This window comes from Trichechus manatus, unplaced genomic scaffold (assembly GCF_000243295.1).
Source record: "Trichechus manatus latirostris isolate Lorelei unplaced genomic scaffold, TriManLat1.0 scaffold00041, whole genome shotgun sequence".
NCBI classification, from domain to species: Eukaryota; Metazoa; Chordata; class Mammalia; order Sirenia; family Trichechidae; genus Trichechus; species Trichechus manatus.
This window is the reverse complement of record NW_004443977.1, coordinates 15,067,076-15,093,320: the sequence shown is the minus strand read 5'-3', so window position 1 is coordinate 15,093,320 and position 26,245 is coordinate 15,067,076. Positions and strand designations below refer to the sequence as shown.

Here is a 26,245-nt window from a genome sequence, read left to right as displayed (position 1 = left end):
CCCTCCCTCCCCACCCTCATAACCATCAAAGAATGTTTTCTTCTGTGTTTAAACCTTTTCTTGAGTTCTTATAATAGTGGTCTTACACAATATTTGTCCTTCTGTGACTGACTAAATTCACTCAGGATAATGCCTTCCAGATTCCTCCGTGTTTTAAGATGTTTCACCGATCCAGCATTGTAAACATTTTCTTTATGAACTATGTTATGCCAGCTGACCTAGATGTCCCCCGAGACTATCATCCCCAGCTCCTAGCCCCAGCAATTTGGTCCCTCAAGGTGTTTGAATGTATCTAGGAAAATTCTATGCCTTTGCTTGGGTCTAAGTTATGCCGACTTCTCCAGTATTGTGTTGTCTTTCCTATGATCAAAGTTGACACTTGTCTACTATGTAGTGAGTGATTTCCCCTCCTTCTCCCTCCCCACCCTCGCAACCATCAAAGAATTTTTTTTTTCTGTGCATAAACCTTTTCTTGATTTCTTATAATAGTGGTCTCATACAATATTTGCCCTTTTATGACTGACTTATTTCATTCAACATAAACCCCCCAGATTCATCCATGTAGTGAGATGTTCTATGGATTTATCATTGTTCTTTATCATTGCGTGGTATTCCACTGTGTGTATGTACCATAATTTGTTTATCCATTCATCTGTTGATGGGAATTTAGGTTGTATCCATCCTTTTGCTATTGTGAACAGTGTTACAAGGAACATGGGTGTGCATATATCCATTTGTGTGATGGCTCTTATTTCTCTAGGGTACATTCCTAGGAGTGGGATTGCTGGATCCTGCGGTATTTCTATTTCTAGCTTTTTAAGGAAGCACCATATCATTTTCCAAAGTGGTTGTACCATTTTACATTCCCACCAGCAGTGCATAAGAATTCCAATTTCCCCACAACCTCTCCAACATTTGTTATTTTGTGTTTTTTGGATTAGTGCCAGTATTGTTGGGGTGTTCAGATTTTTTACTTCAGTTTGTTAGTTTGGGTAGGTGGTGTTTTTCTAGAAATTTGTCCATTTCTTCTATGTTTTCAAATTTGTTCAAGTATAATTTTTCATAATATTCTGCTGTGTTCCTTTTTATTTCAGCCGGTTCTGTTGTAATGTCACTCATCTCATTTCATATTTGGATTGTTTGCATCTCCTCCTTCTTTTCTTTTGTCAGTTTGGCCAGTGGTCGATTTGATTGATCTTTTCAAAGAACCAACTTGTAGCCTTGTTGATTCTTTCAATTGTTTTTCTGTCTTCTGATTAATTTATTTCTGCTCTCATCTTTATTATTTCATTTCTTCTGGCGGCTGTGGGCCTTTTTTTTAACTGCTCTTTTTTTCTTTTTGTTCAAGTTCTAGGGTTAAGGTATTGATTTTGGCTCTTCTTTTTTGATGTGTGCATTTATTCCTATAAATTGACCTCTGAGTACAGCTTTTGCCTTGTCCCAAATGTTTTGGTATGTTGTGCTTTCATTCTCATTTGATCCTACTCATTTTTTAATTTTCTCTATTATCCAGTGGTTTTTAAGCAAGGCATTATTCAGTTTCCATGCATTTGATTGTTTTCTTGTTCTTCCTGTTACTGATTTCTAATTTTATAGCGTTGTAACCAGAGAAGGCTTTTTTTGAATTATTGAGGCTTGCTTTGTGGTCTAAAATGTGGTCTATTCTGTAGAATGATCCATATGTGTTGGAGAAAAATGTATACTGTGCTGCTGTTGGGTGGAGAGTTCTGTATATATCTATGAGGTCAAGTTGATTGATTGTGTTTAGATCTCTTGTATCTTTGTTGAATTTATTTCTAGTTTTCTGTCCTTCATCTAAAGTGGGTGTGTTAAAGTCTCCTACTATTATTGTAGAACTGTCTATTTCTCTTTTCAATGCTGTTTTTTGTTTTATATATTTTGGAGCTCTGTCACTGAGTGTGTAAATATTTATTATGTTTATGTCCTCTTGGTGAATTGAGCCTTTAATCAGTATATAATGCCTTTCCTTATCTTTTGTGGTGGATTTTGCCTGAAAGTTTATTTTATTAGAGATTAATATTGCCAGTCCTGCTCTTTTTTTGTGTTTTGTTTTTTAAAGATGGAGGATGTTTAAACATTGATGTGAATGATCTCGTAGAAAGGGAGGGAATGATGAAGAAGAGAGTGGCAACCACAGGAAAAAAAATCCTTGCTTACATGAGAGAGGGTGAGAACTTGTACCCAAGTGGAGGGGTTGGTACAGACAGTCCAGCTATTCTAGTAATGGGATGGCCAAGCAGTGGGAGAGATGTACAGAGGCTGAAACATCTGGTGTATCCAGGGTGAAGAAGTTGTTTCCTTCTGATTACTCCTGTTGTCTCAGTGACAAAAGAAGCTGAAAGCAAGGAAAGGGGAGGCAATGTTGAAATTTGAAGAAAGAAGAGAAAGTGGAAAACAGTGCTGTGAATAGAGAAAGTCCCTGGGTTTGCACTCAACTACTAACCAAAAGGTTAACGGTTAAAACCTACCCAGCCATGCCATGTAAGAAAGGCCTGGTGACCTGCTTCCATAAAGATTACAGACAAGAAAACCCTATTGAGCAGTTCTATTCTGTAATACATGGGTCGCCACAAGTCAGAATCAACTTGCCGGCAAACGGTTTTCTGCCAGTTAACCTTAAGGGCCATTTAAATTTGTAGGCAGGAATTTTAAGTGAGACCAGCTGGTACAGTTCTGGCTTTTCTCCAGCCACAATCAACTGCTACTTTCTTATGCTGAAATTTATTCTTTACTCAGGAATTATATGGGTTATTCATTACAGGTGAGGAAGTAGTGAAACACAGACTCTTTTATACCACTGTAAACTGGTACTGTTTCTTGATGGATATATGGAGGCCTTATAAAAATTTACTCTTTAAATCAGTCATTTGAATTTTATGAATTTATTTTGATGTAACGAGAAGCTTGGGCATAGATTTTATGTACAGGATTTCTGTCACAGTATTTGTAAAATAACAACTGGAAACAATCTCAGTACTTAGTTATAGGGACATAGATTCCGGGAATTTCATTGTTTATTCATTTATAGAGGAGCCATGGCTCCTTAGTACTCAGGTGCTAACAAAAGGTTGGCTGTTCAAACCAGAAGGATGTGGCAGTCTGCTTCTGTAAAGATTACAGCCTTGGAAACCCGATGGGGCAGTTCTACTCTGTCCTATAGAGTCGCTATGAGTCAGAGTCGACTCATTGGCAATGGATTTATCCCATGTCACATGTCCAGTACCAGCTGCCTTGTAGTCAATTCTCACTCATGGTGACCCCATGTGTGTCACAGTAGAACTGTGTTCCATAGGGTTTTCAATGGCTGTGATATTTTGGAAGTAGATTGCTAGGCCTTTCTTCCAAGGTGCCTCTGGGTGGACTTGAGCCAAGTATGTTAACCCTTTGCACCACCCAGGGACCCTAAACAGTGTCCAGGACTTGCTTATCTCTCCATCTCTTGGCCCCATTTCCTCAGCGTTGGCTCCATCCTTAGAGAAGCTCATCCTCGTGGTGGCAATATGGCTGCAGGAGCTCCAGCTTCACCTTTCACATTCAAATCTAGTAGGAAGAGTGGATTTAATTCTCCAAAGAGGGTTCCAAACAGAGTCCTAGAATTTAGTCTTATTGGCTTGAATTACTTGACTCAAGGCATATGTCTATTTTAGAAGTAATCATTGTGGCTCTGGGAAAGCATTATTCTGATTAGGCAGAATGGGGTTGTGTGCCACCCCTGAACCTGAGGGTTAATGTGCAAATTGGGTCTCCAAACCTAAATTAGAGATTACAGGAAGTAGGCAAATGGGTCCTGGAGAGGCAAACAATAATGTTCACTAGAAATTTCTTTACTATGTGTTTGCCTAACATGGTATACTTTCCTTTTGTAGCATTTATGATAATCATGCATTTATGTATGTTATTATTTCTTCAAAGGAGCACTGGTGGTGTAATGGTTGAGTACACAAATGGTAACCGAAAGGTTGGGGGTTTGAACGCACCAGCAGCTTTGTGGAAGAAAAGACCTGGTGATCTGCTCCTATAAAGATTACAGCCTGGGAATCCCTACAGGGGCAGTTCTACTGTGACCTATAGGGTTGCTGTGAGCTGGAATTGACTCAATGGCACACAACAACAACATATGTTTAATACATGTTTGCCCCATACATTATACACTCACTTTGTGAGGGTCTATGTCTCCTTGTTTTACTGATCTATGCCTAGGGCCCAGCAGAGTTCTTGGCACAGAGTAGATCCTTACTATTTATTCAACAGCTATGTTACTAAGGGAGAAAAAGCAAGCTACAGAACACCATGCATGATGAGGTTTTCTTGTACTTTACTTAACCATACGAAACCTTAAAGAGCAGAATACAAAACAGTATATATGAAGTTGTCGTTGTTAGCTGTCCTTGAGTCAATTCTGGCTCATGGTGACCCCACGTGTGCAGAGTAGAACTGCACTCCATAGGGTTTTCAAGGCTTTGACGTTTCAGAAGCACATTGCCAGGCCTGTCTTCTGAAGCGCCTCTGGGTGGGTTCGAACCACCAACATTTTGGCTAGTAGTTGAGCGATTAACTCTTTGCTCCACCCAGGGACTCCTATGTATACATGATAGAATTCTAATTTTAATTATAAAAAAGAAATCTTTATCTCCATAGAATAAAAATCTGAAAGGAAATATACCAAATATAACAGTGGTTATTTCTTGGTGATGAAATTGTGAGTGGGTGTTTAATATAATACTTTTCTGTATTTTCCAGATCTGCAGCGAACCTATGTTATTTAATAATCTAAAATCTTCTGAAAATATTCTTTAAAAATATATTGGATAGGGTTCTTCCACGTGGAATAAAAAATGCCCTGTTTTGAAAAGAAAATGAGTTTTCTAAAGACCATAAGGCCTCAAACTAAAAGTTGTACCATGACATGAGGAATTCCAGAACTGCAGAAGGGATTACCGGAGATGCTGATTACTTAGACATTAATGGACAGGCATTGAAGAGCAGCAAAGCCAGGTTTGAATCAAATGTGCGTGCTGGCGGGAAATGTGTGTGCAGCTGATGTTTGAGGGTGGCCTGTCTTGCTACTTTACTTTTTTTAAACTCATAACTCCTCCACTGATTTCTAGAAAGTTAATATTCTGGTTTAATGATAAAATACAGTGTCTCTTTTTCCCTACTGGGCATTTGATGGCGGCCTTTACTGTGCTCTCTATCTTCTGTTGCTGTTGTGGTTAGTTGCCGTTGAGTTGACTCTGACGCGTGGCAGCCTTATGGATAACAGAATGAAACATTGCCTGGTCTTGTGCCATCCTCATAATCACTGGTATGTTTGAGCCCAGTGTTGCAGCCACTGTGTCACTCCATTTCATGGAGGGTTTCCCACATTTTTGCTGACCCTCTACTTTACCAAACATGATGTCCTTTTCTAGCAATTGGTCTTTCCTGATGATGTGTCCAAAGTAAGCAAGACAATTTCTCGATTCTGTTACTATGTATTTAGGGCATGTTTCGAGAAATGAAACTCAAAAATCAAGTTGATCAAATTCCAGGGCAATATATTGTGAGTAAATGTAAACACACAGAACAGCAAATCAGAGATGGCCTAATCTGAAATACATAGCACAATATGCACCCTGGCTTCTGCCTATGACAGCACATCCTGACTTATAGAGGCTCTGGGTCCTCCCTGGGGTTGGCCTTAATGTTGGTGGAGCCAAGAGTTTGAAAGAGAACAAAGATGGTATCTTAGTTACCTAGTGCTGTTATAAAAGAAATACCATAAGTGGGTGGCTTGGACAAACAGAAGTCTATACTCTCACAGTTTAGGAGGCTAGAAGTCCAAATTCAGAGTGCTAGCTCCAGGGGAAAGTTTTCTCTCTCTGTCAGCTCTAGGGGAAGGTTCTTGTTATCAGTCTTCCCCTGTTTAGGAGAGTCTCAGCATAGGGACCCTGGGTCCAAAGGACACACTCCACTCCTGGCTTTTCTTGCTTGGTGGTAATGAGGTCCCTCACCTCTCTGCTTGCTTCTCTCTAGCTCAAAAGGGACTGGCTCAAGATATAACCTAATCCTGTAGATTGAGTCCTGACTCATTCAGGTAACTGCCTCTAATCCTGCCTGATTAACATCATAGAAGTTAGGATTTATAACACATCGGAAAATTACATCAGATCACAAAATGGAGGACAACCACACAATACTGAGAATTGTGGCCTAGCCAAGTTGACGCACATTTTTGAGCGACACAATTCAATCCATAACAGATGGGAATGGGGAGGTCAGGACATAAAGATGCAAGTTATTCCACTGAGACAAATATACTCACTCTTGTGTCCTAAGTGGGTCTGCCAGGTACGGGGCTTCAGGAAGAATCAGAGCCTTGGTGCTTTGCAACCTCTGTATCTCCAGCTCACATCTGTCTAATGGGGATAAAAAAATAAAACAACAGTTGCTGTTGTGTTTATTCCAGTTCTCATGGCAACCTCATGTGTGTCACAGTAGAACTGTGCTCCATGGGGTTTTCAATGACTGATATTTGGAAAGCAGATCACCAGGCCTTTCTTCTGAGGCACCTCTGGGTAGACCCGAACCACCAACCTTCTAGTTAGCAGTGAGGGTGTTAACTATTTGCCCCACCCAGATAAAGCCCCTCTTTCTCAGACTGTCTTGAGGTCCAGATGAAATAACCTATGTGAAGTGTCTGGCCCATTGTAGGCCTCCTTGTTTGGGGTAAGGCAATTTCATGGTGAGGTGCGAGAAACTGGAGGGAAGAATACGGAGGGAAGAAGCCCCAAGAGCTTCTCTGACCATCTCAGTAAGGACAGAGGGACGGCAAAGAATGCTAACAGATTTTAAGTTAACCTTCCCCTGCCTCTCCAATCAAACCATCCCATCAGGGGCCACGCAGCAAGAGAACTTTCTGGTGCTTTAATCCTCCTCTTAACTGTCATGGTAAAAGCATTGTGATTTCTTTAGAGTTAAAACTTACCTTTGGTAATCCTCTGTCTCTTTCCCTCCAAGATTAGGAATAAAACCCTCAAAGCAGAAAGCTCTAGTGCTGTTCAGAGGATCAGCGAGGTGGGTGGGACAAGGCTGGGCCCTGGTCTGAAGTTAGACCTGAGGGAGGAGAGGCACTAAGTTAGGTAAAGCTAAGAGGCTCAGCTCAAGAGAGGGGGTAAAACTCACCCTGAGGGAGAATTTAGGAGTTTAGAAAGCTGCTGTCCTAAATTCACAGTAAGCTGTGGATCATCTTTCAGGAGGTTAAAATCACCTCTTACTTAGCCTGGGGTTTAACTGTTGTCAGGTATTCTTCTTCCAACCCCCTCAACAGATGCCACACCAGAAGTGGTGAAAGCTAACAGGATTAAAATCAAGGACGTACGGAGGTAGTTGGGCTTTTGCAGAACTTTGAGGTTGGAAGCTTTTGCTTTCTTGGGGGCTTTTAGTGTACCTGCTGGCTTAACACAGGTGAACCCCATTGCTTCTGGCTCCTGCCCACCTCTCAGACCTTCTCACACTCAACCCCAGCCACAGAGGCCTTCTTTGGGGTCTTTGGAGAAGGAACACTCTCCTTTTACGCTTCAGAGCACTGGTTTCTCACCTCAGGTCTCATGTTACCTCCTTAGGAAGCAGCCTTCCCTGACCACCCAGCTACAAAAATGGAGCTTTCCAGTGTCTATTCCAGCAAGCTATGCTTCTTGGTACTCAATTAAAAAACAAACAAACACCGAACCCGCTGTAGTTGAGTCGATTCCGACTCATAGCCGCCCTATAGGACAGAGTAGAACTGCCCCACGTAGTTTCCAAGGAGTGCCTGGTGGATTTGAATTGCCGACCTTTTGGTTAGCGGCCGTAACTCATAACCACTATGCCACCAGGGTTTCCTGGTACTCAATGGTACTTTGTAATTATTTATTTACTTGTTTCTTGTTTGTTGTCCCACAAAATACTATAAGCTCCCGGAGAAAGACAGTTCCCAGTTGTCTCCTGTCATGCCTGGCACACAGTTGTTGTTGTGTGTTGTCAAGTTGATTCTGACTCATAGCAACCCCACAGGACAGAGCAGAACTGCCCCATAGGGTTTCCAAAGCTGTAATCTTTATGGAAAAGCAGACTGCCTCATCTTTCTCCTGCTGAGTGGCTGGTAGGTTCAAACTGTTGACCTTTTGGTTAGCAGCCGGGTGCTTAAGCCCTGCGCCGCGAGGGCTCCTTTTCCGACGCAGACTCATAGCGACCCTATAAGAAACGGTAGAACTGCCGATAGGGTTTCCTAGGCTGAAATCTTTACCGGAGCAGATGGCCAGGATTTTTCTGCCATGGAGACACTGGTGGTTCCAAACTGACCTTTGGGTTAGCAGCCAAGCGTTTAACCATTGTGCCACCAGGGCTCGTTTGGACAGAGTAAGGGCTAATGAATATTTGTGGAATGGATATGGGGTGGATCCACAGTCACCTGAGATGTCCCACAGTGCAGGTTAAGGAGCCTCAACAGACCCTTTGGGCAGGACTTTACAGATACTGGCTTCCAGGAACCAACCAGGCAAGGACTACTCAGCCTAACATTTTTAGGGTGGCAGATCTCCTTTGATATTTGATAAAACCGACAGACTCTCTTTCCCCACACAAGGTAATATTACTCCAAAACTCTGCTTACAACCTGGGAGTTTGCAGACTCCTAGAACCCCAAGTAAAAACCCCATGATTTAAGAAAAATCTAGAGGACAAGGAGAAGAGTTGGAAAAGCAAGCCTCCATCCAAAAACGTCTTAGGCGAGGCCTCTTAAAATGGGCACTGTTTAAAATGACCTGTGTCCTTGGATTGCAAATATTATTAAAGAAAAAAAAAAAAGATGAAATGAGGGTGGGCAGAAATTGTTTCTAGTTCGCTCTGCCAACCATTCCTTCCCTTCCTCCCTCCCTCTTTCCTTCTGCTTTTTTTTTTTTTTTTTTACGTGTTAGCCTCTGATATTTTCCTATGAGAAAGGGAAATGTTTTGGCCAGGTCTGATAAATGTTTGTGGAATGAATGAATGACACACTAGAGCAATCAGAAAAGCAGCCCCCTCGGGTGCTCCCCCTTAGGGGCTTCCTAGCTCTCTTGCCTGCCTGGGCCTCCCCAGAAGCTGCAGACGAGGCCCCGCTGCAGAGGCAGGCGCACTGGTGCATTCTGACCTGCTGCAGCCAGCGCGGCGCTGGGCAGGGAGAGCTGAGGCCAGTGGGGGATGGTAGGAGGAGAGGAGGGAGAAGGGAGGAGGGGGGAGAGAGGAGGACTCTGGCAGGCGGGAGAAGAGCGAGAAGGAGGGAGGAGGGCAAGGGGAGGTGTGAAGAAGGCAAGGAAGAGAAGAATGGAGGGAGGAGACCTACAGAATCAAAGCCCCTTTCCAAATTTACAATCCCTGACAGGGACAGATTACCCAGTAAACAAGGTAAGCATGGGCTTTGTAGTGGCCAATTTCACATGGGTTTCACCACATCTTTGTGTTTATTTACTAATCTGTAGTGACCAATTTCACATGGGTTTCATCACATCAAAGATGAAACCGCGTGTGAAACTGGTCACTACAGATTAGTAAATAACCACAAGTAAGCCATTGTTTACCTTGCTTCCTGGGTAATCCGCCCCTGAGGAGGGAGAGGGGAGGAGGGAGGGAGGCGAGGGGGAGACGAGAGGGAGGAGGGAACGGAGGGAAGACAAGAAAGAAAGGATGAGAGGGGAGGAGAGGGAGAAGGCGGCAGGTAGGAAGAGGAAGGGGGTGGGGAACAAAAATCGGAGGAGCAGGAGGGCGGGGAGCCGCGGGGAGGAGTCTGCAAACTTTCCGCCCGAGGGCATTGTGGGAAGCAGCCATGGTCTGAGGCCGGCGCTCACCTGTCCGCCGCGCCGGCGCCCGCGCTCCGCTTTCGCCCTTGCGTCCCCGCGCTCTCCGCTCGCCGGGTCGGCGCGGCCGGGCCACCATGGTGAGTGCGGCGGGCAGGCGGGCAGGTGGGCGGGCGGACAGCGGCGGCGCAGGCGAGGGAGTGCGCGCCTCGGGGAGGCACCTGCGGCGCTCGGCCGGGTGGGGTGCGGACCGCGCCCCTCCGCGCTCGGGTCCCCCGGACCGCAGGCATGCCGGGAAGGTGCGGGCGCGCGGGAGCAAGAAAGGCCCCTGCCCGGGTCCGGTGGACACCCGGCGCCGCGGCTTCATTCATTCATTCATTCATTCAGCCAGTGGTTGCTGAGCGCGTAGTCTGTGCCAGGCACGATTCCAGGCGGTGGGATGTCGCGGTAGCCCTGGTAGAATCCTTGCTGCCCTGGACCTTATAGCCTAGGAGGAAGATGTGGAGGGAGGGAGGCCTGTAAACATACGAGTGAAATAAAGATAGCTTTCGAGAGTCAGGAGTGCCCTAAAGTCTCAGATACCACGGGGTGATGGGATGGAAGAGTGGAGAGGCAACTCCTAGAGATTGGGAATTCAGCGAAGGCTTCTTTCAGGAGGTGACATTTGAGCCGTCGGAGGGAAGTCCGAGAGGGGCGCTGCCGGTCGAGGGAGAAGCGAGAGCAAAGGCCTGAGAGAGAGGAGCTTGTAGGGGGAGAAGTAGGCAGGGACCAGATTATGGAGGACCTTGTAAGTGTGGATAAAGAGTTGGTTTTATTCCATCTGCGTGGGGAGCCTTGGGAGGATTTTATTGAGAGAACTGAACTTATTTGTTCTATACTTTAAAAAGATCCCTTTGGTTGCCGGTGGGTTGTGTGTATGTGTGTTTGGGGGGTTGGGAGGGGGAATCAAGGTGCAAGCAGGAAGAGTAGTCCCACTTCCCCAGATGAGCTCACTTCCCAAATCCCAGGAACAGAAGTGACCTGCGTTCTGTGGCCCACAACATTCAGGAGCAGGTGGGCAATGTGGGTTATGAGTGGATGGGCAAGGAAAATGGTGGTGTGCTGGGCACCTGGACAAGAAGACCACGGAAGCTGGGTTCTAGGTGAGGCTTGGCTGGGCACCATTGTTTGCTGAGGGTTCCCTGTAAATACAGCGTGAGGCAAAACGGAGACTGTAAATAATGGAGCAGCTCTTTTGGCTTGCTCAGGTTTCCCAAGGAACCAGATGATGGTGTGCCCAGCTTGCCAGTGTCATTTGCCTAATGGGAGGTGGAAAAAGGCCCCGAGTTTCTGAGTTGGCAGTAGGCAGCTTCCATCCTGTGGGCATCAAGCCCTAGACAGCACCTGCTGTGGAGTCTTCTTTTTTCTTGCTGGTGCCGTAAATCAGTTGATCAGAAATGTGCAAAGTTTCTTTTGCTTTTCCACTGGGCCTTGCTGAACGGGAATTATAAATGTTATCGAGCACTTGTGATAAGTCAAAAGGATGCTCAGCTCTTTTATGTTCATTACTTCATTCAATCCTTGCAACATCCAGATGAGGTTAAGTATTATTCTCCCTACATTTTGCCTGCACTGACCTGTTCTAGCAAGGTGACCTTGGACAGTTCCTGGAACTCTCTATGCCTCAGTTTGCTCCTTTTGTAAAATGGGGATGAGAATTGTTCCTAATTCAGAAGGCAGTGGTTCTGAAAGTATGGCCTATGGACTCCTAGGAATCCTCAAGACCATTCAGGAAGTCCCCAAGGTCAAAACTGTTTTCATAATAGCACTAACACATTATTGCCTCTTTCACTTTTATTCTCACCTGAGTGTACTGAGTATGCCTGAGGGTTTTTGATGCTGCACTACCTGGGATTGTACAGCAGATTGAATGCAGAAGCCAATAGGAGAATCCAGCTGTCTTTTACTAAGCCAGACATTAAAGAGATATGTAAAAACGTCAGTGCCCTGCTATTTTTTTTTTTTTTTTTTGCTTTGGAAAAGTAGTGTTCTTAAAAATGTTATTTAGGTTCATGTGTAATAGATATATTACTTAGAAATGAGTTAGTACATATTTAAAAATTTTGTCCATTTTAATTTTTAATACAGTAAATATCAATGACTATAACCCACATAAACAAAAGGACTTTGGTGTCCTCAGTTTTGAAGAGCATAAAGGAGTCCAAAGGAGCCCTGGTGGCGCACTGCTTACAGCTCTCGACTGCTAACCAAAAGGTCAGTGGTTGGAACCCACCAGCCTCTCTGTGGGAGAAAGATGTGGCAGTCTGCCTCTGTAAAGATTACAGCCTTGGAAACCCTATGGGGCCGTTCTACCTTGTCCTATACAGTCTCCATAAGTCCGAATTGACTAGATGGCACACAACAGCAAAGGAGTCCAAAACGTTTGAGAATTACTGTTACGGAGTTGTAACAGGTTGTGTGAGTTAATAAGCTTTGCCCCTTTTAAGTGTTCAGTTATTATTACCTGTCCTCTTTATTGCTGTCATGTGATAGAAAGAATACGAGTCCTACTTGCTTGCCCAGCAACTTGGGGGTCTTTGGTGAGGGCCGCTAGTGACTCCGCATCTTTTCTCCTCTCTGTTCCTGACTCTTGCCAAACCTTACCCTAGGAAACTGGAAGCATGGATACAACATTCCACATGGTGCTCTACACACAGGGCATAGTTCTTGAGTTCATTGTGGCCCTGATCCAGGTGTCTAGTGCAGATTTCATACCTTGTGTGTCTTGTGGCTGTGCTTGTATCTGCACGGTAGTTTGAATCAACTGTGTACTTCTCCATCCTGCCTTTGGTTTAGAAATCTCTGCTTTGGAAAGCAGTGCTTCGGGTTATTGTGCTTCAGGGATGTCCACTGCTCTGAGCCCAGTGTGCTTAAACTTACTGGAAGAATTTACTATTAAATGGTTGACAGTTGATGGAAGATGGAGGGTGGGCATCCCCCCCTACCCCGCCCCCCACCCCAGAAGATAGCTGTGAGGACTTATAGGGTGAATTTTGAAAGGCTTTGGGGACACTTACAATAAAAATGCAAGTGGATTTTGCTTTATGCAGTCCATGTGCTTCTGAAAATTTGAGGTAACTTTTAAAACCATATTGTGAACAAAATAGGGAAGTTACCCATGGAAAGAAACTCAAATGATGACTGCTTTTAAAATTGGAATACTCATCTTCTTGTGTTGCAAAAATCCACTTCTCATCATATATATTCCTATGTAAAGTGGGATGGACTTACGCTAAAAAAAAAATCAAAGATATTTTGGTGTCATTTTAAATCTGAGTCTAGAGAAAGAGAACTTACCAGACTGAGCTATGTATTATCAGAGTTTGTATTAACTTGAAACAGCCTGAGTACATGTGTCTCCTAAATCAGGTAATTTAAAGTTTCCCATGTTAATTGTAACCTCATTGTATTAAATCTAAATAGAAAAGGTGCAAAAATGTCTCCTCTAAATGATTTAAAGTTTGCAGGGTGAGGTGGGATCCTGCTTCCATGTACCCCATCTCCCATGCAAAATATCAAGCCTATTGTCTGAGGCTTAAAAGAATTCTAATAAGTATGTACTAGTTGTTGGCAGTTTATATTCCAATTGAAAGGTGAACTAGAGTCACAAGCTCTTTCCCCCTCTGAGGCTTGAGTGCTGCTTGCTAGCGCCTAGTGTGGAGTACAGGGGGTTGGGAATGGGAGTTGGAAATGGCCAAACCCTTCTTGGTGTTCCGTTTTCTGAAAAGAGTTCACCCACAGCGGCACTCCTCATAGATCTCGAAACAGCACTAGAGAGACTGGTATTTGATCCCTGCTAGGACTCTTAAGGAAACCCTGGTGGTGTAGTGGTTAAGAGCTGCGGCCCCTAACCAAAAGGTCGGTAGTTCAAATCCACCAGGCGCTCCTTGGAAACCCTATGGGGCAGTCTACCCTGCCCTAGAGGGTCGCTATGGGTTGGCATTGACTCAACGGCAACTGGTTTGGTTTTTTGGTTTTTAGGACTGTTAAGGAGCCCTGATGGCACAATAGTTAAGTGCTCATCTTCTAACCGAAAAGTTAGCAGTTCGAACCCATCCAGCAGCTCCGTAGGAGAAAGACCTGGTGATCTGCTCCCATAAAGATTACAGCCTAGAAAACCCCATCAGCAAGTTCTTCTCTGTCACTTGCTGTCAATATGAGTTGAAATCGACTCAAGGGCAACAATAAGATACTTCTGAGTTCCCATTATTCATTTTCCTAGACAGTACTGTCAACTGCTTACAGTTTTTACATGATGTCTTGCTAATAACAGTTGGAAGGAAACAGCAGCCTGCATATTTCCCACACTGTATTTTCAAGGTCTATTCTTTCAGTCCCATGAATTACTTCCCTATGGACTAAGATATAATATGAATAAAACTATCCCCCCACCCCTGTACACACACGTAAAGAAAACCCTTTAATAGTCTCCAAAGTTAGCATGTCTTGACGTCTCCGTGAATCAGTCTTTAAATTTTATTTTGTTACTATAACCAGACGTTCTCCCAGAGATCCTGCAGTGTCATTGCTCTTGTTCCCCTGGGGCCTGTCTTTCTTGCTTCTCTCATACTCCCCCTATCTTGTTCTTGTTCTTCCCTGACACCTCTTTCTGAGTCTGTTTTTCTTAAAGTAACCTAGCTGTTTACCCAGCAGAAATTCCCTTTAAGCCACTTGAAGCTCCCTGATCCTGTGAGGTGAAAGAAAGTTCACAGATAATAGAGGCAAATGTCCATAAAATTCTCTCATTGGTATACTGAACTGTCTTAGTACCCTCGCTGGAGAAGTGTACTTCTTGGGTGGCTGCTAATCATAGGTTAATTGATGGTTTTAATAGTGGAAAGGGGATCCCGAAAGTCGTTTGGGTTAGAAGTGGAGTGCCATTGACCATTATGGGGAATCTGCCCTTCAGAAAATAATTTCTCTCTGTCAAAGTTTTGAAGTCTGAAAACCTTTTGAAAGGTAGAGATGGTTTCTTCACTAGCTGTCTCTAAAAAGTTTCTGAAAACCACGAGGGAGAAAAATCTGATGATCATTCATTAGAGTCTCAGTGCGATGGGGCATAGGCCTAAAGTGCATTCAGAGAAGAATAAGGGCAATAGGGAGGCTGTGTTTTAACAGCCTCAGTGGATCTTCTGTAGCAGAATTTCTGGCCTGGTAAGAAATATTAAGGAGGCAGTGGTGGTTCAGTGGTAAAATCCTCGTCTTCTGTGTGGGAGGCCGGGTTTGATTCCGAACCAGTGTGCCTCATGCACAGGCATCACTTGTCTGTCACTGGAGGCTTGTGTGTTGCTATGATGCTGAACAGGTTTCAGCAGAATTTCTGGACTAAGAAGAACTAGGAAAAAAGGCCTGGTGATCTACTTCCAAAATTCAGTCAATGAAAACCCTGTGCAGTGCAATGGCCTATCTCGTTGTGCCATGGGGTCACGTAGTCGGGGGCTGACTTGACAGGGGGCTGACTGACGGCAGCTAACCACAACAAAAAGAAATGATTGGTATGTGTTGAGGTTCAGCAGAAATTTCAGTGCTGCAGGAGCCTTCCTTCCACACTGGCGTATTAAAGAGAGGGTGTTGAACAAGCCACAGATTCCTTGCTCTTATGGAGCTCATGTTCTTGGTGGGAGGTTCTCTAAGCTTTCTCAATATTTTGTATTGATCACACAGAAGAGGATTTTACTATTAACTGTTGATAAGTCCGAATATCAAAATTCAGACTTAAAATTGCTAAGTCTGAATATCATCTCACTCTTACTTCACAGCAAGTTGCAGAATTTCTGAGACGGGCGGTATGGGGGCCCAGCCAGGACACTTGGAGCAGGGAGAAGAGCTGGCTGGCCGTGGTTGCCAGCTTCAGCCCCTGCCACCCCAACCCTTGCTCGCCTGAGGAGGGGAGGCCATTATCCAGCCAGCTTCACCAGCCCTTGGCCTCCTCCTGAGCCAGTTGTGATGGGGACAGAGAGTTCAGGAGCCCCATCCACCCCCCTTAGTGTTTGGTTTCAGATTGATGCCTCTGCTGAAGGCATTGCCCACATCCCTATCGCTGGGCTGAGCCCTGGCCATGGGATGCCATAGATTCCTCTAGAGTCCCCCGCCGCCATATAATTTGTCAGCTTAGACTCACTATTTCCCCATTTGTGTAAAATAAGGAGACATATGCCTGCATATAAACTGAAAGCCTCCAGAAGGATATACAAGAAATAGTGATTGTTTTCTGTGAAGGGGCATCTGCTGTGGTAAATATATTCACTTTTTATTGTATATTCTTTTATATTCTTCAGTTTTCCTATTTGCATGTGATACATTTTAAATGACAGGAAAAACGACTTTAAAAAATGTCACATATGACTTCTCCAGCAAACTCTGTTTTGTTTTCCCCTTATGCTTTGTAGCTTCTCTGTTCTCAGTTCCTAGGCTTGGGTGTGTCTGAAACCAGAATGGAAGCAAAATAGATTTTCTTAAAATACACACCTGCACACACCCCTGTATATACTCCATCTCACTCATTAACTCGCTCACTCACTCAGGTTATTGGCCAGACGTCAGGTCTTTCTTTCTGTTTGAGAGTTGAGGATAGCTGAGGGGGAAAAATGTGATCCATCTTTTTCACTTCAGTGACTATAAAAGGACTTGTGGTAACGAGGTAAAATAATATTTCTAATAGATTCATAGGAATGAACCATTAAAACAGATGTTTGCCAGTGTCTTGGTTATCTAGTGCTGCTATAACAGAAATACCACAAGTGGATGGCTTTAACAAAGGGAAGTTTATTCTCTCACAGACCAGTAGGCTAGAAGTCCAAAGTCAGGGCTCTGCTCCAGGGAAAGCCTTTCTCTTCTCGGCTCTGGAGGAATGTCCTTGCGATGCATCAGTCTTCTCTTGGTCTGGGAGCATCTCAGTGCAGGAACCTCAGGTCCAAATGACGTGCTCTGCTTCCGGCACTGCTTTCTTGGTGGCATGAGGTCGTCATGTCTCTCTGCTCGCTTCTGTCTTTTACATCTCAAAAGAGATTGGCTTAAGACACTATGTAATCTTGTAGATCTCATCAATGTAACTGCCACTAATCCATCTTATTACGTTATAGTGATAGAATTTACAACACATAGGGAAATCACATCAGATGACAAAATGGTAGACAATCAAATAATACTGGGAATCATGACCTAGCCAAGTTGACAGACATTTTTGGGGGACACAGTTCAATCCACAACAGTCAGATTGTCCAGGGTCAGCCTCTCTGCATGAATCAGTTAACAGCTGAAGACTTCAGCAAGGTTAAGAAGTCCTGTTCCTGAAAAAGTCAGGAAGGACCTGTCAAATCTGATATCAGATTCAGATAATCACTGAATTGTTCTCCAAATTTCAGAGCCCTCTGCGTAGTTCCTGGCCTTCCCAGCAACCCCAGTCCTTACCCTCCCCCTATCTTCCCCTTCCCCCCTGCCCAAAAAAAAAAAAAAAAAAAATCACTATAGGGCCTTTTCATTATGCAGGTGAAGCTATGAGAGACTTGAATAAAATTAGTATTTTTTAAAGAGAAGTGTCAGAATTCTATCTGGTCCCAGAAAAGTGCTATTAGAAGAGACATCTTGGTTGTGTAAACGTTTAGCTGCACGTTCTATACAGAAATGACACATAGGATACTTTTCAGAGCCCTGGTGGCACAGTGGTTAAGCACTCGGCTGCTAACAGAAATATTGGTGGTTTGAACATACCACCGCTCCTCAGGAGAAAGATGTGGCAATCTGCTTCTGTAAAGATTACAGCCTTGGAAACCCTATGGGGCAAATGGAAATCCTATAGGGTTGCTATGGGTTGGAATCAACTCAACAGCAGTGGGTTTATCCCATGTCACATGTTTGCTTTCAAAGGATGGATGTCAGTGCACTGGGATGGAGCAGAGAGTCAGGAAATGCCAGCCCCTGTGTGTAGCTCCATGCTCTCTTGTAAATTCATCAGATTACTCGAGGACTGAGTGAGATAACCCATTTCTAGCCTTTAGCATGGAGCCTGGCACCAGAACGCAGTCCATAAATGCTAGCAAGGGTTATTTTTGAGAGAAATAGGAAAAAAGCTAATGAAAAAAACTTCAACACAGTCTGTAACTTTTTTTTCCCCCAGAAATGTATTTAAACATGAAATAAAGAAATTATTATCATAGATTTGCAAATATTGGAGAGGTGGGGAATGTCAAAACACAAAACCCAGTTGCCCTCGAATCAGTTCAGATTCATGGCGACCCCATATGTGTCAAGAGTAGAACTGTGCTCCATAGGATTTTCAGTGGCTGATTTTTCAGAAGTAGATTGCCAGGCTTTTCTTCACAGGTGCTCTTGGACTCAAACTTTTGGTTGGCAGCTGAGGGCTTAGGAGGAAAGTAAGGATTACAGTTTTATATATATTTTTTCCAAATGTGATTCAAAAGTCGGGGTATGCATGGAAACTTTTTCTTTAATTTCTTAAATAAGTTCTTACCTTCAGTTTCTTTATAAGAAGTGAAGACTGCTTTTTCTCCTGATTCTAAGTACATTGAGTATGAGTCCTGCCTCTCAAAATACATTTGGCCTCATGATTTTGATACCTTAGGAGTTCACATAGTCTAGTCTGTATCAACCATCTTTGCAAGAAATAAGGGAGAAAGGGGTGGCTTGAATATATAACAAGACATCTCAGATACCTGAACTTTGATGGTGGTGAACTTTGAACAGTATGCCTGATACACTGTCTCTTCCCGCTTAACAAATTTTGTTTGCAACTGCAGGCATCTTTGTCATGGTATAGTGGCTCTGGGGACAGATTTTCAATGAGTGCTGAGTAAGCTGCGGTAGAAAGATGAAAGTTCTTAATACACATTTAAGTGGCCATTACCGTTCAGGGTGTTGAGTGTAGCGTATTAAGTACAGCTTCTTGAACAAAGTTGCTCCTGACCGCCACAACATTCACATTAAGAAAGATCAAATAAGCATCACCATGAAATATGAATAGTGTCCCAAATTATTAATGTCTTCTTCAACTTCAAAGTCATAGTGAAAATTGCCTGAAACTTCTCCCCTATTTCCAGTATCTTTTTTTCTTCTTGAATGATTTGAAACAGCATGAAAGACCAGTCTGTCACTTCTCAAAGTACCCCAGGAGGAACCCTAATTAGAGGCATATTTACTATAGGAAAAAAGTAAACTAACAGGCATCGCTGAATATTCAAAGTTGATTACTCTGTCTAGGGGAAATGATAAATGGAAAAATAGTACATGACTCACTTTTCAGGGTATTGTCCACTTGTTAAACGTTGTGTTCTTAACTGTGGAAGTTATTAGGAAACAAAAACCCACAAGTATAGGATGTGTTTCTTGATCACAAGGAAGTTGTTGTGTTGGGAAGAAATTTCTTACAACATAGCAAATCTCGACTGGTATAAGAGTGGGTAATTAAACTTTGACTATGTGGTTCAGGGATCCCTGGTGGCGCGGTAGTTAAAAGCTCAGCTGCTAACCAAATGGTTGGCAGTTTGACACCACCAACTGTTCCTTGGAAACCCTATGGGGCAGTTCTACTCTGTCCTGTAAGGTCACTATTAGTTGGAATTGACTCAGTGGCAATGGGTTTGGTTTTCTTTTTGTTTAATATTGTTCGGATTATATAATTGCTGAAGGACTTCAGTGGAGGAGGAGATAAGAAGGACTCATGGAAGAGACAGGCATGGGGCTGAGCCCAGTGGAGGGCATCACTTTACCTCAGCTCCTCAGAAAAGACTGTCTGTATGTATGTGAGGGGGGGGGGTAGTAAGAATATAAGGAAAGGAAGTAATTATTAAAGAAATGCAAATCCTTGGGGAAAGCTGGGTGAATGTACATGGCAAGGAACCGTTTTCTTACTGACTCTCCCGTCTCTACCCCGTGCCCCTCCTCTTCTACCTCTACCCTCCAGTCAGTCATCCTAAGAAATTATTTATCCAGTATTATCAGGGAATGAGATTTTTTACAAGTGAATTTTCTAGATCACTAAAAGCACAAACCTTTTTTTCTCTGTAATTTTAGAGTTAAAAAAATAACACCCTCAAGCATTTTATGGTCCCCAGGCGGTGCAAGCAGTTTGCGATTGGCTACTACTAACTTAGGGGTTGATGGTTCGAGCCCACCCAGCGGCTCCATGGAAAAAGACCTGGCAATCTGCTTCTGTAAAGGTTACATTCAAGAAAACCCTATGGAATAGTTCTACTCTGTAACACATGGGGTCACTATGAGTCGGAACTGACTCAGTGGCAGTGGATTTGGGTGTTTTTTTTTTTTTTTTTTTTTTGTTTGTAAGCATTTGGGAAAATAGTTCAAAAGTAGCTTGAGGCTTGTCCAAAGTTAGGAGGCTTACTTCTCTCAACTGCTTTCTTACCAGACAAGGTTACTGAAATTACAGGTACACTTAGGGGTGTGTGTGTGTGTATTTTGTCTCTGAGTGGATTAGTTTCTTTCTGTATATCTCTAAGAAGCTGTCTACTGTTATCTTCCTCCAGGACCCTACATATCAGCCCCTAAGCTTTCTTGCTATACCACGTTAATGTGTTTTGAGAAGGGGAGTTTATTTATTTATTTTTCCTTTTTTTAAATATTTTATTGTACTTCAGGTGAAGGCTTACAGAACAAATAATTTCTCATAAAACAGTAGTACACATGTTGTTTTATGACATTGATTAACAACCCCACAACATATTAACCCTCTAACTTCTCAACCTTTTTTTTTTGGTGAAAATACACATAGCCAAAGATATACCGTTTCAAAAATTTCTACATGCACAGTTCAGTGACATTGACTATGCTCTTCCAATTGTGCTGCTATTCTCACTTAAGATGAAGGCTTACTGAACAAAATAGTTTCTCATTTAACAGTTACTACAAATGTTGCCCTATGACAATGGTTAACAATCTCACAACACATCAACAATATCCTTACTCAACCTTGGGTTCCCTATCACCAGCTTTATTGTCCCCTTCTGCCTTCTAGCGCTTGTCACTGGACTCCTGTACCTCGTTAGTCTCATTTGGTTTTACGGGGCTGTCCACGAAGGGGAGTTTATTTTAATAGCAGCTTAAGACAAACATCACTAGAAAGGCAGAAAAAGTGCATAGTGCTTGGAGAGATTGCTGAACTGGAAGATAAGGGCACTGAAGTCCTGTATCCAGCTATGCCAGTTGCTGTGAACTTCACCAGGTCACCTGACTTCCCCGGGCCTGTCCTCAGCTGTCATATGAGAGACTGGGCCTGAGATATAATCTTAACAATATTTTCCGGTTCTAACAGTTCATTGCTAGCTAAAGGAAAATAATAATGCCTCTCTAAGCCTAATATGGAAGCCCTGGTGGCATAGTGGTTAAGTGCTGTGACTGCTAACCAAACGGTCGGCAGTTTGAGTCCACCAGGTGCTCCTTGGAAACTCTATGGGGCAGTTCTACCCTGTCCTGTAGGGTTGCTATGAGTTGGAATCGACTCGACGGCAACGGGTTTGGTTTCGGTTTTTAAAGCCTAATATAAGGAGCCGTGGTGGTACAGTGGTTAAGTGGTTAGCTGCTAACTAAAAGGTCAGCAGTTCAAACCTACCAGTGGCTTTGTGGGAAAAAGACCTGGTGATCTGCTCCTGTAAAGATTTCAACCTAGGAAGCCCTATAGGGTAGTTCTACTCTGTCCTGTAGGATTGCTGAGTTGGAATTGACTTGAGGGCACACAACAACAAACCTAATATACATTATTTTTTTAATGTGTTGGAATCAGAAGCTAGGATGGCCTGATGTTAAGTTGTTGATCCATATGTGTATTGCTGTTGCTCAGGAGCTAGGCTCTTCCTTAGTGTAGCGTACAGGTGGGGTGTTATGGATTGAATTGTATCCCCCCAAAAATATGTATTGGAGTCCTGGCCATCTGTACTTGTGGATGTGATCCTACTTGGAAATAGGTTTTTCTTTTGTTATGTAAGGCAGGTCATACCAGAGTAGGGTGGGTCATGAACCTGATCACTTCTGAGTTATAGAAAGAGCAGAATAGACACAGAAACACACACAGGGCAAAGAGGAAGACAGACAATGGAGAAAGATTCATTAATAAATCTAGGAACGCCAAAGATTGCTGGTAGTTACTAGAAGCTGAAACAGACAAGGAAGGACCTCCCGCTGGAGCCACACCTTGAGTTGGGACTTCTAGCCTCTGTAACTGTAAGAAAGTAAGTCTCTTTTTTGGGTATGATAGGAACAGCATGTAAAGTTGATATCAAAGTGTCTTTTAAATCATGTTAGAAAGTAGTTTTTGGAATAACTAGGTTAGTAAATATTAAGAAAGTAAAGTTTGCAGTGGTGCAGTCACCTTTCCACATAAATCAGTTTCAGAATCAAAACATTGGTATCTTAAAGACCACACTGTTATCTTTGTAACAAGGGTCACATTCAGACTTCTTAACAAAACTAAGTTGTAAATCCCATTTTCCTGAGTTTGTTTTTATAACCACTGGATATGATTGAAGGAGCCCTACTGGTGCGGTGGCTAAGTGCTCGGCTGCTCACCAAAACGTCAGTGATTCAAACCCACCAGTTGCTCCTCGAGAAGAAGATGTGGCAGTCTATTTCAGTAAAGATTACAGCTTCGGAAGCCCTATGGGGGAATTCTACTCTGTGCTACAGGGTCATATTTTTCAGTAAGAGTTCGAAGAGCAGAATATATAAGATAACTAAGTTTGCAGTAATCATTGTGTTTGTAGCAAATATTTATAAGATGAATGATCCTATAATATGCTTAAACAATATAGAACATTCTATACTGGAGTGTTGGCTATGGAAGTTAAAAATTTTGGACCTTGGGCAGAAGTGACACTCCCCCACCCAAAAAAAAAATAGACACACAACTTTTTTGTTAACTGTGAAATAATCAAAACCAGAATAGGGCTTCCCTTTTTTTTCTTTTTTTTTTTTAAAGCATTTTGAGATGCTGGTTTTTGTAACACCCTTGGAGGATTTATAATTAAATGCCAGTTTAACTGCCAACTGCTATAGTTATTTATGGGTGCAGTGACTTCATAGTTTTTATCCTGTAGCTACACATTGCTAAAATTAGGTTCCATTTCTGAATTTTAAAATAACTATTAAAAATGGTTGGCAAGGGAAAGTAGTGAGCAAATAGATCGTACTTTTTTAACACTGCCTATTTCTCTACTGGGTGACGTAAAGAATAGGTTATTTCCCACTAAAGTGACCAAAAAATATTTGTCACATCCGCCTTCCAAAAAACTTCATGTGCTTTGGCTAGTTGGCAGATCTAACTAAAAAATAAATAAGTATGAAAAATTGAAGCTGTTAAGTTCATCTGCACGTGGCTGACTTGTATATAGACTGACCCCAAAACAGGCCAGTGGTGGGTGTGGTTCTGGTGCTCACTGTGCTACCTTTGCTACAGCCACCATATTGAGAATGGATGTGCTCTGGAAAATGCATATTTAACGCTGTCCATGCTTAATTACATCACGTTGCTGTTTGTTGTTGGCTGCCATTGAGTTGGCTCCCAACTCATGGTGACCGCATGCACAACAGAGCAAAACACTGCCTGGTCCTGCGCCATCCCCATGATTGGTTGCTGATCAGACTGTTGTGATCCATAGGGTTTTCATTGGCTATTTTTGAAAGTAGATTGCCAGGCCTTTCTTCCTAGTCCATCTTAGGCTGGAAACTGCATCAAAGTTTGCACAGCAACATGCGATCCACCACTGGTGGGTGGTGGCTGAGCATAACATGTACTGTCCAGGAGTTGAACCTATGTCTCCTGCATGGAAAGTGAGAATTCTACCACTGAACCACCAATATCTCTTATGTCACATTTCAATAATAGAAGAAGGCCTTGAAAGGAATCATGTAATGGAATTTGAGCAAGAGGACTGGTTCACTATCAGTTGATTAGCCCTGGATGTAATCTTAACAATATTTTCTGGTTCTAACAGTCCATCGCTAGCTAAAGGAAAATAATATGCCTCCCTAATCCTAGTATTACTTAAATGGTTTAGGAGGAAAAATAATAGGAACATATTAAACTGTTCCCCATAACTGAGCTTAACTCTAAGACAATTAAATAATGTCATCTTCAAAGCAGAGTGGTTCTTAAAGTTTTCTGGAATATGAAGTTCTTTGAAAACCTGCTAACATTTCTGGCCCTTTTCCCTAGAACAATGCTTATAAATCCAAAATTTTGCATATAGTTTCAAGAAGTCTACGGATACCCCATTTTCTTCCAGATTATCCTTGGACCTTGGGCATTTTATGTAAAGCTCTGGAATCCAACCTGGATTCAATTTTAATACCTACCGTTGCCTCCTATATGTTGATAACTACAGGAAAATCTTTTAAGTATCAACAACTTAATTTTTTAAATTGATCTGATACATTGCCTAGAGATGTGGATTAAGCAGTGTAACACATGTGAAGGTGCCCAGCACCATACCTGCCAAGCAGGGTCTTTTTTTTTTTTTTTGTAAGATAAAAATAATAATTTATTTTATTTTTTTTGTTGTTATTGAAGATATATATAGCAGAACATACACCATTCAACAATGTCTACACATACAATTCAGTGACATTGATAACATTTTTAAAGTTGTGCAACCATTCTCACCTTCCTTTTCCAAATTGTTCCTCCCTCATTAATATAAACTCACTGCCCTCTAAGGCTCCTGTGTAACCTTTTGAGTTGTTGTCTGTTTGATCCCATATAGATAGTTCTTTAAAGGAGTACAGGGCTCAAGGCGGACATGCTTTACTAATTAAGCTAAACTGTTGTTTGGCTTGAAGAAGATTTCAGGGGATATTGTTGGTTTAAGGTTTAAAGATTATCTCAGGGCAATAATTTTAGGGGCTCATTCAGCCTCAGTGGCTCCAGAAAGTCTGAATTCCATGAGAATTTTAAATTCAGTTTCATATTTTTCACCCTTTTGATCAGGATTCTTCTATAGACTCTTTGATCAAAATGTTCAGTCGTGGTAGCTGGGCACCATCCATTTTTTCTGGTCTCATGGCAAAGGAGGCAGTTGTTCCTGGAGGCAGTTAGCTTCACATTCCATTGCCTCCTTCTATTCTTAACTGTCCTTTTTGTTGCCCCAGGCAAATAGAGACCAATTTTTGTGCCTTGGATGGCCGCTTGCAAATTTTTAAGACTTGCAGTAGGTCATTTTTGTTTTTATTGGTGGATATAATTCTTACATGGAATCCCATATCCGTATTAGTTGCTCAGCATTTTTGGCTCTTCCTGGAGGAAAATCTCCCTGAGAAGTTAAATGATGTTTGGAAGATTTCTTCAGAGAGCTTAGAATCAGAGTAGCAAGAGTTAGTTGGCCAACGATAATATCTCTAGGGTTGCCCATCTCATAGCTGCTGCATCTTTCTGTACTGCAAGTAAACAAGTCAACAGAGCAGATACTGACAGAGACCAGACAGACCTTTTCCCTTGGATATGTTTACAAATTATTTCTATTTGTCATCTTTTTCTAGGACTGTGAGCAGACTACGGCCGTTCTGTTAGCACATTCTTTCTTTAGACATATTACCCTACAGTAGATTCTAAAGCCACTTTCTGGTGGTCATTTCAGCCATGTGTTAACCATGATTTGATTGGACCATTTCTTCTGCAGAGTTCTAATCTCACTGCCTGTGGGCTATTTTAATTCCAAATTTTGGGGATTATCGGTGCTCTCTTATGAACAATCTTCAGTGTGGTTGACTCTAGTGTTATCTGTCGTTTAACATAGACTAAAGAGGCTGAAGAAGTCCTGGTGGTGCAACAATTAAGTGCTCAGCCCCTAACTGAAAGTTTGGCAGTTTGAACCCACCGGCTGCTCGGTGGGAGAAAGATGTGGCAGTCAGCTTCCGTAAAGGCTATAGCCTTGGAAACCTATGGGGCAGTTCTCCTCTGTCCTGTAGGGTCCGTATGAGTCAGAATTGACTGGATGGCAATGGATTTGTTTGTTTTTGGTGTTAAAGGAGCTCACATGGTGTAACCTGCAGTCCCATCTACACTGCTTACTTATGAAGATTATCTTTGATTGGGAGACAGCATGGATGGTAGGAAGACCATAGCCTTTAGAGTTAGGCAGATCTGTGTTGGAACCCCTCCCTACCACTTACTAGCTTTTGAGCCTAGTCTTTGACATAGCTATTACGAATACACCTATCCATGGCCTCCTATAAATCTTCACTCTCTGTTCCCTGCTAGTGGTGGTTGTGATTGTTATGGCTTGTGGCTGCTCACATTTCCTGCTTCTCTTAGCAATGTTGCATGTTCATGGCCGGGAACCTTGACTTTGTTCAAAGAGGGCCATGTGATTTCTTGATTTATTTCTGACCAGTGACTAGCTGAAGTAGTTTTTATCAAATGTGTGGGGATTGAA

At 42.7% G+C, this 26,245-nt stretch overlaps 1 protein-coding gene across 3 annotated transcripts in view; it reads left to right on the top strand.

The window, feature by feature from the left end:
* Positions 1-9,822: 9,822 nt before the first annotated feature.
* The window catches only part of AP1S3 (adaptor related protein complex 1 subunit sigma 3), a 124,616-nt gene continuing 108,193 nt past the window's right edge, over positions 9,823-26,245 (top strand). For 2 of the 3 annotated variants that reach the window (XM_004376367.2, XM_023731347.1), the window contains exon 1: positions 9,823-9,952. In XM_004376367.2, the coding sequence (XP_004376424.2) occupies positions 9,950-9,952 (3 nt within the window). In that variant the 5' untranslated portion in view covers positions 9,823-9,949. The remainder of the gene's footprint in view (positions 9,953-26,245) is intronic. The other variant, XM_023731348.1, reaches the window with a different exon arrangement.